This window comes from Xiphias gladius, chromosome 14 (assembly GCF_016859285.1).
Source record: "Xiphias gladius isolate SHS-SW01 ecotype Sanya breed wild chromosome 14, ASM1685928v1, whole genome shotgun sequence".
NCBI classification, from domain to species: Eukaryota; Metazoa; Chordata; class Actinopteri; order Istiophoriformes; family Xiphiidae; genus Xiphias; species Xiphias gladius.
Window position 1 is genome coordinate 15,044,749 of NC_053413.1, and position 20,258 is coordinate 15,065,006.

At 41.9% G+C, this 20,258-nt stretch overlaps 1 protein-coding gene across 5 annotated transcripts in view; it reads left to right on the top strand.

The window, feature by feature from the left end:
• per2 (period circadian clock 2) overlaps window positions 1-20,258 on the top strand; it is a 35,421-nt gene extending 15,163 nt beyond the window's left edge. The window contains exons 3-24 of one of the 5 annotated variants that reach the window (XM_040144675.1): window positions 4,415-4,507; window positions 4,702-4,856; window positions 5,428-5,549; window positions 5,775-5,976; window positions 7,066-7,117; window positions 7,681-7,823; window positions 8,211-8,289; window positions 8,423-8,529; window positions 8,631-8,784; window positions 8,925-9,039; window positions 9,382-9,522; window positions 9,885-9,975; window positions 10,160-10,337; window positions 10,720-10,844; window positions 11,004-11,210; window positions 12,556-12,819; window positions 13,665-14,566; window positions 14,957-15,073; window positions 15,915-16,152; window positions 16,669-16,876; window positions 18,132-18,282; window positions 19,786-20,258. In XM_040144675.1, the coding sequence (XP_040000609.1) occupies window positions 4,415-4,507; window positions 4,702-4,856; window positions 5,428-5,549; window positions 5,775-5,976; window positions 7,066-7,117; window positions 7,681-7,823; window positions 8,211-8,289; window positions 8,423-8,529; window positions 8,631-8,784; window positions 8,925-9,039; window positions 9,382-9,522; window positions 9,885-9,975; window positions 10,160-10,337; window positions 10,720-10,844; window positions 11,004-11,210; window positions 12,556-12,819; window positions 13,665-14,566; window positions 14,957-15,073; window positions 15,915-16,152; window positions 16,669-16,876; window positions 18,132-18,282; window positions 19,786-19,926 (3,985 nt within the window). In that variant the 3' untranslated portion in view covers window positions 19,927-20,258. The remainder of the gene's footprint in view (window positions 1-4,414; window positions 4,508-4,701; window positions 4,857-5,427; window positions 5,550-5,774; window positions 5,977-7,065; window positions 7,118-7,680; window positions 7,824-8,210; window positions 8,290-8,422; window positions 8,530-8,630; window positions 8,785-8,924; window positions 9,040-9,381; window positions 9,523-9,884; window positions 9,976-10,159; window positions 10,338-10,719; window positions 10,845-11,003; window positions 11,211-12,555; window positions 12,820-13,664; window positions 14,567-14,956; window positions 15,074-15,914; window positions 16,153-16,668; window positions 16,877-18,131; window positions 18,283-19,785) is intronic. The other 4 variants (XM_040144677.1, XM_040144676.1, XM_040144679.1 and 1 more) reach the window with 4 other exon arrangements.

Below are 20,258 nucleotides of genomic sequence, written 5' to 3' on the forward strand. Positions count from 1 at the left end.
AAGTCCCCGTACAACTCGACAGGGCTTTTATCAGTTTCATACTCTGACACTGTCAACAAAAGCTGAACATTACATCGTACAGGTGAATCTTATAAACTGATAACTCGGTGTATTTTGCTGAATTAGGTCCCAGGTTGTGCTTGGAGAGGGTATTTGCAAATGTTGTTTTTATACTAAGTCATTTAATCCCGTTATTTATAGCAACACGTTTTATCTGAAAGGTGAGTCAGTGTCTCTGGAGAGCTGCTGCTGATTTTAGTGGAGAAGGGCACCGATAAGCTTGTTTGCGAATAAAGTGGGCCACATACACGCAAGCCTGAGCCGCACTATGCAGTGTTGTGAATTCAAAGGCTAGATTATGCAAACTTTAATGGCAAAGCGACCATTGCCTTGCTAAATGTGTAACATAATGCTTTGAATGGAGAGACCGTTGACCTAACTGAGGGAATTTCTCTACTAGTGGCTAGACTTGCTTGTAAAGCTCAGCGTAGAGGTTTCTCTTCTAGTCAAAAGAGAAATGGACAAGCCTCACGTCCATGTGCTTCATAGGGAAAATAATCAGCATATAGACTGTCAGAAAGCAACTTATTTCATAGGATCAACCACTGAATTTTGTGGGATGTTAGATACTTTATTTATCCAAAAGAAAACAATCTTTTATACATTTAGTTTGCTCGTGTTGCTCTCATTTATTTCCTCTAAATTCATTTTTTTCAGCGCATAGTTTGTCTATAGTCGTCATACTTAATGGAAAAACACAAACAGACCTTTAGCCCACTGGAGCTCCTCTTTGCCTCATTTATATGCAGTTGATTGACCGTGTTATTCATGTCTCTTCAGTGTAATGGGATATCCTAACACACACCTGATGCGGTAAGAGGTCAGATGTTCATACGGGCTTGCCAGTGGAAGGTTTCTAATTTAACAAGGCCACCTTGCCCCGATCTTCACCTTGAGCAGAGACACATGCTGCACAGGACAGGAACTAAAAGAGGAACTCTTCTGCCTCGTTCAGCGCTCTCTCTTGGCGACATGTTTGACTGACGGACACGCTACAACGTTGCAAATTAGCCTACTGAACACTAATACATGTTCAATCTGTCCAGTCCAGATACCTGCTTGTGCTTGAAGAGGCTATTTGTAAAGGTGTTTGCTATTCTTAGCCAGGTAAGCAGGTTATTCATAGTAACCTCTGTTGTAGCTCAGGTGAATCAGTGTCTCAGACAGCTGTTAATAGTCTTTTAGTTAAGCTTGCCAGGTAATACAGTGGACTACATACTCGCACAGTTAAGTGGAATGCCTACCCTCTTGCAGGAGTCCAGCTACCACACATATGCAGTTCTTGGCTTCGAATTAAATTGGCTAAGAATAGGGCTGGCTTTCTGTGTGTTTATTCGCTCAGTTACTGATTTCCCAGAACCTTTGGATTGCTCTTGCTTTTAGAATGGAAAAAATACCAACAAATACAGATGTGGCACACTCGCCTGGTGCCAAGCACACTGTGCAAACCAAACTCTTGGTGGGGTTGAAGTTAGGACTGAAATAATCAGCAGGGTCTGTCACTCACCACAGTGTTGCCAATGATAGGGTTGGGATTGCTCAGCAAAGTTATTATACAGTTCTGGGCTAAGACGAACTCTAACTATTTTTCCACAAAATATAAACATCACGAATTTTTACCATCACCGTTTACCATCACCTACAATTCAGGGGGCATGTTGTCTAATCTGACCCACAGCCTGTCCCGCGCTGCTCTGCGTGTAAACACCCTATAATTTCTTACTGACATAATATTGTATTCCGGTTCGTCTTGATGTCTGCACGTTCTGTTCCTTTTACCATTGTATGTAATAAAGTAAAATACATCTTGTCAAATGCTGACATGTCGCGCTGCAGTAATTAATAAAAAAATAATAATAATAATAATAGTCCTTACTCATAACAGCCATTTTGACTTGTCATAGTGGGGAAAGCACAGCTGTTCCTAATAACATGAACAATGGCTCTGCTCTATTCAAGTGTGCCAGTAAGCCATGGCAGTGTGACAGTGAACCAGCATGAAAAATACTCAGATAATGAAACTCAAGCAGCTAAATGGAATTCAGCCGTCATTACATTGATTATTTAAACCTTTTCCTACCGTGACTGTGTCAAAATGTCTCCCCTTAAAAAAAGCCTATGGAGTACCCAAACAGAATGTAGGCATTATTATCATTATTAGCCAACTCCATACCAGACACTTATAGCATACATTATGCACTTTATGCTTTCCTAGTTACAGGTAGTATGCAATACACTATTGTACTTTATGTTCTGTATTGACAGGAGATGATGTAATACATCAATCAAATGGCAATTTTGAAGTGTCACTACCATTTAGGGTTGCTCCCCTTTTTCCCTTGTGATTTACGTTGTGGGACACTTATATCCATCAGCAGCAGTCTCCAAGGTTCATTAGGTTTGATAGGTGTACTGACATTTTTAAATATTCGTCACCTGACTGTGTGAATACATTGCATGCTCAAAACTTCCCATTTTAACACGAATCTCTCACTTTCTATGTATTATGGAAATTGGGCAGAGGTTGGTTTTGACAGCCCAAAATGTCCATCGTGAGAAAGCTCTATTTAAACCGACCCGTGATTACACAAAAGCCACCTTGCCCCGATCTTCACCTTGGGCAGAGAAATGTCGTGCACAGAGTGGAAACTAAAACAGAAGCTCCTCTGCCCTCTGCCGCTTTTAGCCTCCTGTTTCGATAACACGTGTCCACAGAGAGTGGCACACAGACTTACTACCACATAGCGAATTAGACTACTCTGATAAAGGGTTTTTAAGTCTCACGCTAATACGCGTTCAGTCTGTCCAGTCTAAAACCAGCTGTTGCATCCTTGAGCACTGAGGGCTATATTTGGCAGAATTAGATACCTGCTTGTGCTTGGAGAGGCTATTTGTAAAGGTGTTTGCTATTCTCAGCCAGGTAAGCAGGTTATTCATAGTAACTTCTTTTGTAGCTCAGGTGAGTCAGTGTCTCTGAGAGCTCTTGATTTTAGTGTATTAGTGCAGTGTTAAGCTCGTAGGTTAATGCAGTGGATCTCCAACACACACACACACACACACACACACACACACACACACACACACACACACACACACACACACACACACACACACACACACACACACACATACTCTTCAGCTGCATGCAGCTTCAGTTGTGCGATAACGGGTTTTGCCATGGTGGTGGTGATCATGACACAAGGACGTTATCATGACAACTAAGCAAACTACTTTTGTCAAGCTCCTGTTAAAGTCTAGAATGAACGTTCACTCTTTACAAGTAAAGATTTACTTCAATATGTATAACTTTTTTTCCAAATTTACTTTTAGTAAACTGGCTTAGGAAGAAATGAGGCCATCGGACCGTTTTTTTGTATTTAAACCTGGTACAATTTCCTGAAGAAAAAAACGGCAGCGCAAATATTGGGCTTTAACCAAAATGATATGGGACTCACTTATCATGGTTCTGTTTGTCCATAAAGGAACTTACTCAAGCATGGGAAAGATAATCTGTGTCAATAAACATGCTTGGTTTCTCACTTATAAACGCATACTCAATGCTATTTGGTTGAACAAGTAATTCTTTTTTTTTTTTTTTTTTTTTTTATAGCCTAAATACTCTCAGTCTGGGGCACTGAAGGGTAGAGGTCCCAAAGTCAGATATGGGGCCTGGAACAAACAAGGATTATAGATATTTACTGTTTTATTGCACCAAGAGAGCTGTTGTTCTTGACCCCAGATCTTCCAGCAGCACCCCTGTTCCCGGTTGTATTTAGGCACCTAATTGTTACTGTATTGGTACCATCTTGCTGTGCAGCCTTCGAGCTACAGATATACTTAAAGTCCTCAGGGAGGTAAGATTGACCTCAGATTTGAAGTGTGGTTTCTTTTATTGCCTGGTTTCTAATTGAGAGGTGAAGCTGCATGCACACTGTTCCCCATTCACTTTCAGAAAGGCAGAAATCAGCTGATCTTTTTTCGGCTCACCTATTGTGAAAATGAGTAAAACCTTTTTTTTACTATTTCCCTTTTTTAATATTATTATCGGGTAACTTAGCGACGTTAGGTGTCTCAGCAGTGTGAGGAGGAGATGCATGTGTTTAATGTGTGAAATTTGTGCTTCAGAAATATCAGAAAAATATGACAACATTTTGTACTGTACTTGTCAGTCTACTGTTTCATTATGTATTTTTGGTAAACTTTAATTTAGTGAGGGAGGATTTCAAATCAGTTTGACTGAATTAGAATCAGTTGTCTCTCTCTCCCTCTTCATTTTGTGTGTCTTTGGGGTATTTTAACCAATTTTTTTCCGAAATCATGTTGCGTAATGTTCAGTTGTCCTTGTCCCCCGCAGCTCGAACTCCCACAGTCCATCTCCTCCCAGCAGCTCAAACGCCTTCAGTCTGCTGAGCTCAGAGCAGGACAACCCCTCAACCAGCGGCTGCAGGTAAGTGCGGTGACTGAAAACATTTGTTGTCACCTCACGGTCTCATTCGTAGTTTACCATCAATGCTGATTAGAAAAAGAAAAATTGTAAGTTATTGCTATTTCCTTTATTTAATCTTTTTTCGAGGGACTGTTTTCCTTGATACAGTATCTGACTTGCCGCTGTGCACTTGCTTTTCACTGTGCAACTTGCAGTAGTCAAGAGTCTGCCAAAGCCAAGACCCAGAAAGAGGTGATTAAAACCCTGAAAGACCTGAAACTTCACCTGCCTGCTGAGAAGAGACACAATAACAAGTCCTCCACATTGAATGCCCTCAAGTACGCGCTGCGCTGTGTCAAACAGGTGGAAGGTAAAGTGCATTTAGCATCACTCTTCTCTGTGCTTCTGTCTTGTGTGTTACTGCCATCCTCTACAAGAACACATTTCTGTGTTTTTGTGGTCTGTTCCTATTCACATTTTGGATCTTTATGAGCCATTCATGAGTAAATGCATAAATGTACTGTAGCTCTTTGATTCTCAAAAAGTCTTAGGAGCTAATGGTGAAGCAAAAAAAAGCAATAAAGACATATTTGGAGCAGGAGGGAACGTTTTAGTAGGCAGTCCTACGCGTGATGGTCCATAAATGCAAAATTCTACCCTGTCTGAATGTTTACAGATAGAAATGGGCGGATGGAGGTTCAACAGTAAAGTCGTCAGCTTGGCTGTTAAAGAATATGATGCGATTTAGTGTAGAACTGAGACATTTTTCATCATTAAAAAATGTCAGTATTAGTAGACCAGCTTTTTATTTGACTCCTTTCCCAGGTTCATCATGATTGTTTTCATGAAAATATCTGTTTCCACATTCCATCTATTTGCTATTGCTTGTATATGTTTTGATCAGACTTTGACAAGTCATTGTACACTATCTGCTTTTGCAGCCAATGAGGAGTATTACCAGCTTCTGATGATCAATGACAGTCAGCCTTCAGGCCTGGATGTATCTTCTTATACAATAGAGGAAATAGACAGTATTACTTCTGAATACACCCTCAAAAACAATGTGAGTAATTGAATTGTTTTCGAAATAATACTGATATTTAATTTCTATCACTGAATTTACCGATGAATGCTTTGATGATTCAGTAAATGCACTCTTCCCTTAAAGCAATTAATTTTGTTTGATCAATGAATGTTTTGAACAACAAAACTTTAAGTTATTGTGTTTGTGCGGTGGGGTAAAAGTTTCCTCACTCATCCCAAAGTTTGGATTTTGTGTCCTCAACAGGACATTTTTGCAGTAGCAGTGTCTCTCATCACAGGAAGGATCGTCTACATTTCTGATCAGGCTGCCTCCATCCTCAACTGCAAAAGGGACGTGTTCAAGAACAGCAAGTTTGTGGAGTTCTTGACACCGCAGGATGTTGGCGTGTTTTACAGCTTCACGACGCCTTACCGCCTGCCCTCCTGGAGCATGTGCACTGGAGCAGGTACAAAAACTACCCAACTCTGGGCAGACACAATATCAATAATCCCATCGAGGGCATCTTTGGTCATAATTGCGCTCATGAGAATAACAATTCAAGTTGATTTTATTTATATGGCACAAAGTCACAAATTTTTGTCTACAACAGAGGACACCCTCTATCCTTAGAACTTTGATCCAGATCAGGAAAAAAAGGGGAGAAACCTCAGGAAGACCAACAGAAGGAAGCTCTCTTCCAGGACAGACAGATTCTCAATAGATGCTGTGTATCCAGAGTAGACAGAAATAACAGTTACAAAATGGAGAAACAGAACAATCAAGTGCAAACATATGTGAAGAATGTTTATCAGAGGAGTCGTCAGGCAGCTTCCAAACGCTGCGAAGGACTGGTAACATCTGCACCACAAAACCTTGTTACTTCATTTGCACTGTCTTTGAGTATTCTTAAAAGTACTTTTTATACATAAAAAAGTGTATTGAAGATGCAAAAATGACTGAGATTTTGGGACAGTTCCTTAGAAATTTGTCTAGCAACAAGTCAGGAAAGCACAGCCTGGAAGTTCATGTCGACCTGACCTTAGTCATTCATAAAACTGATAATTTATGTCCCTTTCAACTAAGCTGGATAGAATAGACTGAGCTGTCTCAGACATTAAAAGGAAAGATTGGAAACCTAATTCTCCAGGAACAGTCCGAATGCACAAATTATGTCTTTATTTCACATGGAAAGCTTATTGACCTCTTCCGATTTTCTGCCTTTGCTTCAGAAACTCAGAGAGCTCATTATATCGTCTCCAGCTTAACCGGTAATGCCCAGATTGACTTGTTGGTCTGTTACCTTTAACCTTTTCTGCACACCAGACCCAGAGCTGCACTTTTTCTGTTGTGATTTGTCTCCCATATGCCTGGAACTAAATAAAGAACCCAACTCATTGCGTAAATTCATTGCACTTTAAGTGCAGATGTGCGCTCCAATATAATGTTTTTTAATGGAATTAATCAAAGCTTGACCGCGTGCAGGAGCTGAGATACCAACTAGCATTTGGCCGAATCCTGTTGCTTTTGAATCAAAACATTTTATTCCCCTTTTCAGAATCATCCCCGCCTGACTGCATGCAGGAGAAATCCTTCTTCTGTCGTATCAGGTGAGTGGGTCTTGGTTCAAACATGTTGTCAGGCCATCTGCTACTCGTATCTGTTTGTGTTCTTTATTCATAATTTCATTCTACTCTAGATGCTTGTCAATTATTTTGTGACATCATAAGCGTTTAGACTGTAATCGGATGCTTTTTCCAGGCCAGTGTTATCCATATAAGCAGACAGACTCACACACACACACACACCCACACCTTATTATATCTGTTAGTAGTTCCATTGACTTTGTTATTTTTGTGATTACAAACCTTAAATCTGATCTTCGTGGTCATCTGATGTAGGTCTGACGATGTCTGCAAAAACATCATCACACCTGAGGTCCCAAACTCACAATAACAGAAATTTAAGAATGTACACATCAACATTTGCTCATTCTCATTAACTGTACACAGATATGGATGGAAAAATAGCTACACAGCGCCCCCAATGTGTTCAGAATCTTAAAATCCCAAATCCATGAGCCAAGATTGAGAGTATTTGTGAATACTTTTATAGAATAGACCATCCTTATTTGATTTGGTTTAATTGAACTCTTTTTCTCTCTATTTTACAGTGGTGGGAAGGAGTGTGAGGGCGACCTGCAGTACTATCCATTTCGCATGACACCCTACCTGATGAAGGTTCAAGACACAGTACATGCTGAAGACCAGTTCTGCTGCCTCCTCCTGGCTGAGAGGGTTCACTCTGGTTATGATGGTAAGAACCTGACTGCAGGTTTTGGAAGACAACGTATGATTTAGACAAAAATCTCAGAAAAGCATTATGAAAAATGCCGATTACTCACATATCTGCTTGCTTTATGGAGGTTTCCAGCCACTGTTAACTTCTGTTAATTTTTTCAGAAATAGTCAAACTGCACACTCACTGTTAGCGTACATTGTAACCAAAATTGGGAACTTAGGGGCTGGGGAAAATATGAATAATTTAAAGTAGAAATTATGTGTTAAATTAGAAGTTAGACCTACCCCTAGTTTTTACTCCTGCTAAAGGTTCATGACTTTTGAAAGATAATGGAATAGTCCCAATTCTTTTTGGGTAAAACATACAACTATTTAATAACAATCTTTTTTCTCTTCCTTAAAGCTCCCAGAATTCCAACAGACAAGCGCATCTTCACCACCACACACACTCCAGGTTGTGTGTTCCAGGATGTGGATGAGCGGTAAGGCATGGCAGGAATCCTTTTACTGCTGAGCTAAAAAACCTTGAGTAATTGCACAGAGCTATACAAGGATCGTACATTTTTTACCATTGCTAGCTACTAACTGAGATAATATATGTTTTGTTTGTATCAGGGCGGTTCCTCTTCTCGGGTACCTCCCCCAGGACCTGATTGGCACACCAGTCCTCCTGCACCTGCATCCCAACGACCGACCGATCATGCTGGCCATTCACAGAAAGAGTGGGTCCACAGAATTAAAAAGATGAAGAAAGAATTTCCTATGTCTGCCGGAAATCTGTCCCCACAGTGTTCTAAATATGTTTTTGTGGCTTCGTCTGCAGTCCTCCAGTACGCAGGGCAGCCATTTGACCACTCATCCATCCGGTTCTTAGCACGAAACGGAGAATACATCATGGTAGACACTAGCTGGTCCAGTTTTGTCAACCCCTGGAGCCGCAAAGTCTCGTTTGTCATCGGGAGACACAAAGTCCGCATGTGAGTATTATTCTTGTAATATCTGAGTGGCTACATAGTCTGTCATACATGTGAATCACGAAGAAAGAAACAAGCGTTGAACTAAAGTTCAAAGCTGTTTGATGGATCTCCATCAACTGATGTTTCTTGTTTTCTAACAGGGGCCCTGTGAATGAAGATGTTTTCGTGGCTCCGGTGTCCCCTGTCGGCGAGATGAAGACTTCGGACAGTGACATCCAGGAGATTACTGAGCAGATCCACCGCCTCCTGCTACAGGTGAGAGAAGTTAAGAAATGAAAGAAATTTAGGAGGTAAGGTATGGATTATAAAAGAAGGTGGGTTATTTAAGCCATGATAGATCATAGAAAGGTAACTAGCTAGTTACAAAAAAAACCAAAACAAATTAAATTAAATTAAAAGAATAAAAAAAAAAGATCACAACAGAGCGGAAGAGCAACGTTAAGACCTTCAGACCAAAAAGGGACCAAACGTCTAACCAAAAAAGTAGAGCGACACGTGGATTATTTTAGGCAGTTCTACATCCTCTGTGCCTTGCGACTCAATTTCTCCATCTCCTCTTTTTCAATCTCCTTCTCCCCTCTCTTTATCTTTGATCAGCCGGTTCATAACAGTGGGTCCAGCGGCTACGATAGTCTGAACAGCAATGACCACCTTCTGGCCATGTCCTCCTCTAGTGAGAGCCTGAACAACAAGATGCGACGGGAGGAGGAGGAGGAAGTGAGCAGCAAAGCCCGACCCGTGAGTAACCCCAAATACTTGCAGTTCAGTACAGTGTGTTCCAGTCCAGGTGGCCATACTTGGACAGGATTATACAAAAATAGTCCATACTGGGTAGTTTGACTTTTCACAGTAACTCTGACAGCCTGATTGTTATTAGACTGTATGGCAGGATCATTTTACGTTACCTTCAGAGTTAAAATTATTCACGTTATTGAAATTAATGTAACCAAGTTGAATTTGTTCCAATTAGTTGTACGTTACTGGACTGTTTGGAATAAATAAAATGTCAATAGAACCTCGTATCTTAAATTCTACAACAGATTGAACCTTCTTTACCATAAATTATACAGACTCTTGAGTCTTGTGTTTTTATTTCACAGCGAACCTTTCAGGAAATCTGCAAGGGTATTCACCTTCAGAAGAGCCAGGAGCAGCAGACAACCAAACCAGACTACAAAAAAAGTAATAGCAGTAAGTTCGGCTGATAAATGTCTGCTTATTAGTGTTTAAATACTTGACAGTGTATCTAAGCCGTAAAGAGAGTAGGAAAGCTGATGTGTCTTTTTGTGACTCAGTTGTTTTTAAAATGTCATATTTTTTGTACAAGTGACTCCATCCTGCACTCGTCCCCTAACTCCTGACGTCTCTCCAATAGAGTCTGTACAGAAGAGCCCAGCGGTGGTGCGGCCCAAACACTCGGCCGCTCCTCGCAACCGGAGGGAGACCAGGTCAACTATGGAGGAGAGTAGTGCATCTTTCCAGGAGGAGTTGACCTTCAATGATCAGTCTGTCTACTCCTACCAGCAGATCAGCTGTTTGGACAGTGTCATCAGGTAGAAAGCTAGCCATGTATTTGGGGAATGGTAGCCATGATCCTGGGGAATGGTAGCCATGATCCTGGATTATCCTGTATAGGACGCAATGTTTATCCAGCCTTTTACACTTAATTGTTATAGGTTATCCACCCCGGGACATGAAATAAGTATGGTAAATGCAATCCCTGGAAACTAATTAAAATGCATCAAAAATAAGGTTTACATAAAATCAAACGCAGAAAACCTTTGACTCAAAATTAACCTCTGATGTGTCTTTCACTAACCGAAAATGCTTCTCCACTTGTTTTGTGATGTTTTTTTACTCTTGCAGATAAGTAGTTGATAATACTAGATGGCTATAATGCAGAAACTCATCAGTGTATTGTTATGATTCCTGTAGGTACTTGGAGAGCTGCAATGTTCCCCTCACCATGAAGAGGAAGTGTCAGTCTTCCTCTAACACCACATCCTCTAACTCGGATGAGGACAAACAGAAAGGATCCAACAACATGCAGGTGTCTGAAGGTATGTGGCACTTCTTCAGTTCATAGACTATTACTGTCACCTCATCATACAAAGACATGGCCTTCTGAGGCCTTCACACACTGCCCTTTAATCTTCTCTCTCTGACTCTACAATGCCAGTACCTTGTCAGTAGCTCTTGTTTTCTGTTCTCTTTGGCAGAACCAGCCTTGTTGAATGATCAGTCTGGTCTCTCCGCTTTGGATGATCGAGACAAAAAGTCCAGTGACGCGGCCACAGCGGTAGTGGGCAGTTCGCTGCCCCTGCCTGTACCTAACAAACCAGAAAGTGTGGTGTCCATAACCAGCCAGTGTAGCTACAGTAGCACCATAGTGCATGTTGGGGACAAGAAACCTCAACCAGAGTCAGGTACAGTGTCATGAAAAAGTATTTACTGCCAACCTGATTTCATCTGTTGTTGCATATTTATTACACGAAGGTATCAGATGTCTAATGTTACATTTTGAAGATCTGAAACTACTCAGTGTGGCAGATATTGACTAATAGAAAAAATTGGGGAAGGGGCAAATGGTTTTTCACAGCACTGTAAACGCAACTTAACACCTGTATGTGTACGCGCTTCTGTCTCAATGTCTTCGCTCGCTCGCGCGTGTGAGTGTGTGTCCAGATGCTTGGCAGACTATATCTCAAACACTTGCACTATTTAAAGTTTTTAGTTGCAGGGTTATTGGGTCCCGTCCAAAATAACTGCAATGATGGTGATAACAATTTTTTTCAGCCTCATGTAGAAACTTTTAAGAATGTGTGATACATTAGTGGCTGCTCTCCTTCCCATTTTTAATCATCATCAGTTTCCTTCATTGAAAAAATTGAGTGTTAAAGTTGCAGTCCATAACAAAAACAAAGCTACTCATGATAATCTAGTCTTGCATTTGTCTCATTGTTAGGATGCAGTGAAAGTTATTATGCATGTAAGTGATGAAGTTAGACAGAAATGGCAAGACTGATAATAATCCAAGTCTAATGTTTATTGGAAAGCGCTTTATCGCAGTACTACAGATCTACATCTGAGTTCTCATTGGCTACCAGGATGCAACAAGCATAAGCAAATTAGCATCAGGGAGGTTGCATTCAGTGCAGCTTGCTCAATGGCCGCTATAATGTACAGTCTATAAACAGTAATTCAGTCCCTTGGAATATGTAATGTTTTATTGTTTCACGGCTTTCACAACAAGCACATATTGGGTTATTTAAGCTTTTTTGACAATGATGAACTGAAAGGCAAAACAAATCTCTACACATTGTTGTAAATTTAGCACAAATATAAAACAGAAGTACTTCCTGTAGGCACTGTAGTAATCACTGTAGCCAGTGATTGAGCCCGACTCCAGGTTAAATGAACAACCCCAGGATGCAGCGAACATGTGATTGGGGCAAACGAAGTATATAAGTGAATAATATCGGTTATACTACACATCAATGACTGCAATTGTTTCACAGCTTTGTCGTTTGACCACTGGCCTCCGATAGTCCTGAAAGTGATTCCCACTTGTATGATTCTTTGAGTGTTTCTTCTATTTTCATTGTTAAGGTGTTTTTTCAATGGTGTCCATTATGTGTTTCAACATAAGCTACTACAATGCTTGGTCAACATTGCTATCGTTTTTTTCAATGCAAATACTGTATTACACAAAAACATGCCAAATTTCATTACTTTGCAGTAAAGTTGTTTTTCCTGCTGTCATCCATGCAGAGATCATAGAGGATGTTCCAGGAAAAGGAGACACGGCAGAATCCCTCCAGACCACTGGGGCTCCTCCTTGTGCTCTTTTGCCTCCCAGTCAGGAGAGGGAGTCCTACAAGAAACTGGGGTTGACCAAGCAGGTTTTGGCAGCCCATACGCATAAGGAAGAGCAGGCCTTTCTGTATCGCTTCAAGGAGCTCCGTGGACTCTCAAAACTCAAACCAAACTGCCCTCATTACCTTGAGCGCCACAGACAACAGATGGCCAGCGATGGTACAACTGAACAACCACACCGACACATCATAAAAGAAAGATAAATCCGGTTTATTACAATTTTGGGCATCACTACAATCTGTATTAATACATTTTGACTCACCAAATTAATTTGTAAGATCTTGGAGCGTGGCAACATCTCCAAAAACAAATCAGACGGGGAAAGAGACACAAGCAGTCAGATTCGTTTCGAAACAAACCCCCAAGGTAGCCAAACTTACTTGGAAGAGAAAATGGTCAACAGCAAAATTATAATTTAAGCATCCATCACAGTTGTACAATGAGGGATTATTATCGACATTTCACGTTGCTCACTTTCAGTCTTATCTCCAGATGAAGTAATTTAGATCAGTGCTCTCCAACTTTTTTGGCCTCTAATCTTCCCAGATTGTTTAATTTTAATGACTGTTCAAAAGGCCCAAAAAGGTGAAACTGTTCATATTTTTTTCAATAAAAGCAAAGATTAGAGGAAGTTTCATAAAAGGTGAATGTAAATTGGTGTAGCAGAACAATGCTCTCTATTCTCTCCCATTGTCTCCTATCTCAGGTGACCCATTAGGGGCTGATGGCCCAGGTGAGGAACCATCATTGGCTAAATGCTCAGGGCTCTTGCCCTGTCAGACTTTGTTGTAGCAATGTTGCTGAGGTCTCACAAATTACTTAGATGACTATAGTGTTTTCAAAGTTCTCAGAAATAATGGCCAAAACTACAAAAAATTAGACCAAAGTTTTAATAAACTGGAATTTTCCTCATACTCTGCCATTGTCCACTCATACTTGCCTCTTACCGACAAATGTCAAATTCACAGATCACCCAACAAATTTTGTTCTACTTGACCCTCTAGCTGTACCCGCTGCTCGATCCTGCATGCAGGGGGGACCCGGTGCAGAGACCACCACGCGGAGAGGCACGAGGAATAAGAAGAGCAAGTCGAAGCGAGCGAAGCACTTCGAGTCCTCGGACAGCACAGTGTCCCATCACAGACAACAACAGCTGCGGCCTCCTCTTCTAAACCATGGCCTTAACCAGACCTCTTGGTCTCCTTCCGACACATCACAGTCCACTTTTCCCATTGCCTACCCTGCTGTGATGCCAGGCTACCCCCTCCAGGTTTACCCCAGAGCCACTTCCATGGCTACCCGCACAGACGCCTCTCCAACAGGCTTTGGGGACAACCAGGGCACCCAATCCCCTCCCTGCCCCCCATCCATGCATCCTGCTCCCTACACTGCCCCCATGGTCACCCCCGTTGTGGCTCTAGTGCTGCCCAACTACATGTACTCTTCAATGGCGCCTGGGCCTACACCACCACAGCCAGTATACCACGCAGAGACTGGGTGCTTCCCCACACAGCCTTTTGGTCAGGCTGCCTTTCCAGGCCACGGCATCTTCACAGCTCAACCTTCCTTTGGTTTTCAGAATCAGTTCAACTCCCAGAACCATTTTGCTCCTCCAGCAGGTTACCTGACCCCTTCGTACTACTTAGCTCCATCCTCGGAAACCCCAGTGGCCCCCGTGGAGGGCCAGTCTCGCCCCTCAACACCACAGTCTGGACGATGTGTAGGCCAGGCATCCCCACCTCTGTTCCAGTCTAGCTGCAGCTCACCCCTCAACCTGCTGGAGCTGGAGCTGTCCGTGGACAGGCAGGACAGCACAGTGCTGCCGTCTGGAGGACAAGGGAATAATACGGCTGAAAGGGAGAAAGGAGCAAGTGGCAACCAGGCCAAGGAGAGAGAGCTGAAGCAGGTAGACAAGGAAATAAACCTCTTTTTGTTTTCTTTCTTCTTTCTCTTTCCCTTTTTCTCCCCAAGTCTTCCAATGCCTATCACTGATATTCTTCACCTGTTACCTTTTTAAACTGTCAACGCTGAACTTTATCACTGTGGGCTGTGTGGACCCCTGTAGGTAGGCTGTGGCATGCCCCCCCCCCAAGACACTAAATCATATGTCTCTCAGCCTTTTGGGATTTAATGCCATCGTCACAGTGATCCCGCCACATTATTCACAGTATTTAATTGCCGTTTTTTGCTGTTGTAATTGCTATGCAATGTGTAAAGTCAAGTTAGTCTAGACTCCTCAGATGAAATGTGGCCCAGGGTGTTAACACATGATGTTATTATCCCTTACACCCTTTAGCCATCTCTCAGTCTCCTTGGTCCACCTGGACCCTTGTATTGCGAAGGCACGCCCTGTGTCTGTGAGCGTTTTTCTTGGGATAAAGTGTTCTCTAGACTGAGGGCTTACAGCAAAGAGGTAGGCGACTCATCAGAAAACCTCCACACTTCTCCAATCCCATTCCTCCCCGATTCCATATGTCAATTGTATCTCTAACAGTTTCTCTTTTTCCCTATTCACGACTTATGATTTACATTTATAGTCTGCACTATTTTTGTCTGTCCAATAAAGCATATCGCATAGGGTAGCATTGATCTTAAAGCATGAGACTGAGAAACTTTAGCAAAACAAGTGATGTAGTGAATTACTTAAATGTCGACCAAGTTAAACTAAAACCATATTATAGTACACAGTAGTACAGTATGTATGGCTTTATGCATACATACAATACATCCACTCTTTGATTTTGCATGTAGGGCCTCGATGGCTTGACCCATACCAGTAACATTAGCAGTGGAATCCTATTTTAGCATCAGAGGGGACATGAAATTGTTTTCTCTGTATTGTATTGTACTGAGATGCTACTGAGATGCACAAAGTGGCTTGCAACTATCGCCTATTACACATGAATCTTTTCCCAAACTCCTAAATGTATTGCACAAACTCCAATTTAGAAATGTAATGATTTGCCATCCTTTAAACCAGCTGGGGAAGGATCAGGATCACTGTCAAGTTCCTAACTAAGCTCAACCTTGACGGTAGGTGATTGGTGAGATGGACCATTTTCCATGCTCACTGCAGTAATAAACTCCCAATTGAATCTTAAAATGGAGAGACAAGATCCAACACGACTCACGATACTGCACCTGCCCGGTTTATAAAGATGCACCAGATGAAGGGAGCACCACAGTCTGTTGGCCAGAGCTAGGAAGTCAAGATCCTCTTTAATGGTATCGCTTTGATGTTTGTGTTTCTGCAGGCAAGCTCACGTGGCGACGAGAACAACAGTGATGCCAACTCTTTGTCCAGCGACATGTTGGACATCATTCTCCATGAGGACTCCTGTTCTGGCACAGGCTCGGCCACCTCGGGGTCCATGGGCTCAGCGTCTAACGGCTGTGGAACTTCAGCCAGTGGGACGTCCAACTGCGGGACATCTAAGAGCAGGACGTCAGCCAGTGGAGCATCGGCTAGTGGGACTTCCGGCAGTCGAACAGGTCTGAATTTAACTTTCAACATCTTATAGATCGCATGAGATAAGGTGAACGTCACACGTCCTCAGGGGTAAATCAGCAGTAATTTTAATATTCAATTCCTAGTTTTTTTTCTCTGTTGACTTTTAGAAGGATAACATGTATATCGTCCCATATTTAACAATATACAAGCCAGAATAAGAAGAAGTGTCCTACTTGGATATTCACATCTTTTAATTGATCTGCACAAAGGTGCATTGTTAGCTATTTATATCACAGTGCTGACAGATGGAAGCACATGTGACCAGAAATGTGTTTAGAAATTTACCAGATCGTACCCACAGGTACTATATTTAATTAAATTACATAATAAGCTGTTGCACAGTTTGACAAAGCTGTGACAAAACTTAGCAGAATCATGTGCCAGTGCTAAAAACTAACACTGGCACATGATCTTTTTCCTTTGAAGTTACAATCTTTTTGTAGTAAAGAAAAACTTGTTCGCAAACTCGTAATACTGAGCTGTTTGGGTGTTCTCAGGAAGCAACAACAGCAGTAAGTACTTTGGCAGCGTGGACTCATCCCAGAACAGCCAGAAGGTCAAAGGTCACTTGAGTAGCAGCGATGGAAGGCCCATGGAGATGGAGCAAAGCGAACACTCAGTCAAGTATGTACCGCAGGACCCGCTCTGGCTTCTCATGGACAGCACAGATAACAAGGTCCTGATGACCTATCAGCTGCCCTCACGGTGAGCAGGAGGAAAGGGGTGTAGCCAGTGAGGAGTAGGATAGTGGCCCTGTAGACACTACTGTTTGATAGTTTATCAACCTTCTGTTTGTTATGGAATTAGGAGGGTATGCATCCAGTCAAACGGTCCTGTGTTGCTGTGTTAGACTATGGAGGATGTGTGTACGGCCAGGTGGCAGAAAACACATAGGTGTCATGATCTCAACTTATCTGTACACAATAAGACGCTAGAGGACAATGAAAAGGTTTTTAAGAAATCAACTTTTATTGGACATTCTTCCTTGATTTTCCACACACCACGCAGCAGTAATATCATTAACCCGGACTACACCAAAAAGTTACGTAACATTTGTCAGTATACAGCATTTGGAGATTCTCTAGCCCAAATAACTCACTGTACACAACAACGCACTAATAAGTGAGTGTGATAAACTGTTAAAAACCTGTCCAGCTTTTTGCCTCACAAGTTTCTGGGATCAATGATCCATCAAGTTACTGAAATCCAGCGCTCTGATTTAATTTGTATAAGATAAAAGAGCTCGGACACCTCTCGGTGTCTAGTGAGATATGGTACTATCGCTAAGGATAACTTTGAGGCCAGCTGATTCCCTCTTTGAGGACATGAGTTTCTCGGCAGGAGTCCAACCTGTCGTCCGTGTTTTCAGCAGCTAATGAAAACCATACACCTGGAGGCCCACAGACATTGGCCAAAGCTGCCAAGTTCAGTTTCCATACTTGCAAATTGGCACAATACATTACAAGTGCCAGAGTATCCCCAATTTATGTACTCACAGCGTCTGATTAGGAACCCCAAGAGAGCCAGTCTCTCGCATACTATTGCCGCCCTATGTGATCAAACAAAAAGGGTTAAAAGTTGTACAGCTTGTTTTTGGTAAACTGTTTGTACCCCCTTCAGTTGCATTGTCTCCTTTGTGCGTGAGAGACAGCACACATGACTTTCTATTGAGGCCAACGTCTCTAAATAGGGACAAGAATCAGCGTGTGTGTGTGTGTGTGTCTCACACTGGAACTCTATGGTTGCAGTGACGGTTATTAACCACCAGATGGCACCCGTATATTAACACACAGTCAGATGAGGAGCCAGATAGTGACTGTGAATGTGACTGTGAGCCGATGACTGTGGACGGCAATCAGCAGTGTATGGTTTTTCTCAGAAAGCATTGTAGAAATTGGCGGGGACAAACAGCTCATGAATATCTGCTTTTTTTTTTTTTTTGGTATGCTTGAATCTGCAGTGACATACAGAGAGTGCTCAGAGAGGACAGGGAGAAGCTGAGGCTGCTGCATAAGAGCCAGCCACGCTTCTCAGAGGAGCAGAAGAAGGAGCTCATTGATGTCCACCCCTGGATCAAGAAGGGAGGTCTACCCAAGGCCATAGACATCAAGGTAGAACCAGAATATTTATTTCAGTTCAGTTTTAGACTCTTCAAATCAATAAAACTCCATTCAGTTAAAAACACCATCCTTTATATGTGATGACTCTTCAAGATAAGCTAGTCCATCCACCCATCAGCTATACCACTTATCTTTTGAGGGTCGCAGGGGAGCTGGAGCCAATCCCAGCTGACATTGGGTGAGAGGCGGGGTACCCCATGGACAGGTTACCAGTCTATCACTAGGCCGACACATAGAGACGAACAACCAGTCACACTCACATTTACACCTACCGGCAATTTAAAGTTACCAGTTAACCTTCATGTCTTTGGACTGTGGGAAGAAGCCGCAGCACCCGGAGAAACCCCACGAATTACATGGATATATATGTATCTAAAAAAATAATACTGAAAACAAAAAAAAAGAACTAAAATAAATAATAACTTACAATATGAATAGAGTTAACAACCAACCGAGGAGTAGTCTCAATCATACTCATTGTCAGAGCTACATGTGTTTAACAGCCAGTGAACCTGTCAGCAGTCTTGAGAATACCAAAAGAGTCAATGCTAGAGACACGTTTTTGACATTGGTAATGATGGATGACCAGGATTTGTAATATTTCCGCCTCTGATCCATGTACAGAGTACATGACTTTCTCCAAATTCAATAGTAGCCTCACCTCCCGGATCCACTGAGAATAAGTCAGAGGACTAACCCTTCCATTAAAGCAATATAAGACATTTATGGAGGCAAGAAAGCCCTTTCCCGACCTTGACTACTGCAAAAATTGCTGTTAAAGGATTAGGGGATATCATTTTGCCGCCTATTACTGAGAGTTTTCAAAAACAGAAGTCCAAAAATGGGCTAGAAACTGACTTGACCAAAACATATGACTGAGGGAAACTGGGGTATACTTACATCTAGGGCATTCTGGGGCGACTTTAGGATGTAGTTTGGCTAATTTGTCACTAGAATAATGTAATCAATGTACTACTTTAAATTGGATTAAATCGTGTCGAATACAGAAAAAAGACGTGTGTATATGTGAAATGATGTCTTCCAAGATTGCCTAAAGAATAATTTCTCTATTTATTGGTTGGGATTTCTATTAAATAATAAATAATAAGTACATCCGTATCTATCTATGTCCTGATGTAGATTTTGAGTCAAATATGTCCAGCAGGAAAATCTACTGTCTAAGAATGTTAAAGTGTTTTTTTGTTGTTGTTTATTTTTAATTATTATTTATGTTGCTGGAAAATTGGATTTTGGGAAGATGGATTTTAGAGGCTCAATTTTTATTTCTAGGAAAGATGCATTCAACATGTTTATGGATACATCAGGTAATAACAACCTGGTAAAATATATTTTAAGATTATGATTCAGCATAAATTGGTACACAAGTTGTGCACCCACCTCGTCTTTCTTTTGTTCTCAAATGCCCACGTCTCTCTCCTGTTCCTCTCACCCTCTCACGTTAACGCCTCATTTAAACCTGTCTGTGTTTTCCAGGTGTGCTCCTGCTGTGACAGCGCCTCGCAGGAAACACTAGCAGCAGTGGCGACGGCGCTGGACGATCAGCCAGACCTGGACATGATTGATACAGAGGCGGGGGAGGTCGGCGACGAGCGGAGGACAGGAGAAGAGCCATAAAACACCGTCGTCATCTCCTGCCGCGGCCTTTTCTCCTGGCTCTCAGACACAACCTGCCAAACAATAACCTGCTCAAGATTTTCAGAGTGATGCTCATTGCCCATCAGCCTCTTGTTCTGCATGACTGTGAAGAACAACTTTTGAAGAGGGACCTACTTTACATAAAGCATCATACAGGCCCTTTGCTCTTCACCCAAAATTTTTCATTACTGTCTGTGTCTTGCTGTTTTATGAGTTGTATCTGTTGAGATACCAGCAAAAACGGACTCAAAAAGTCAAGACTTTGTGTGAATGTATGTAGTGGACATTAAATGACATTTTATTTTATTTAA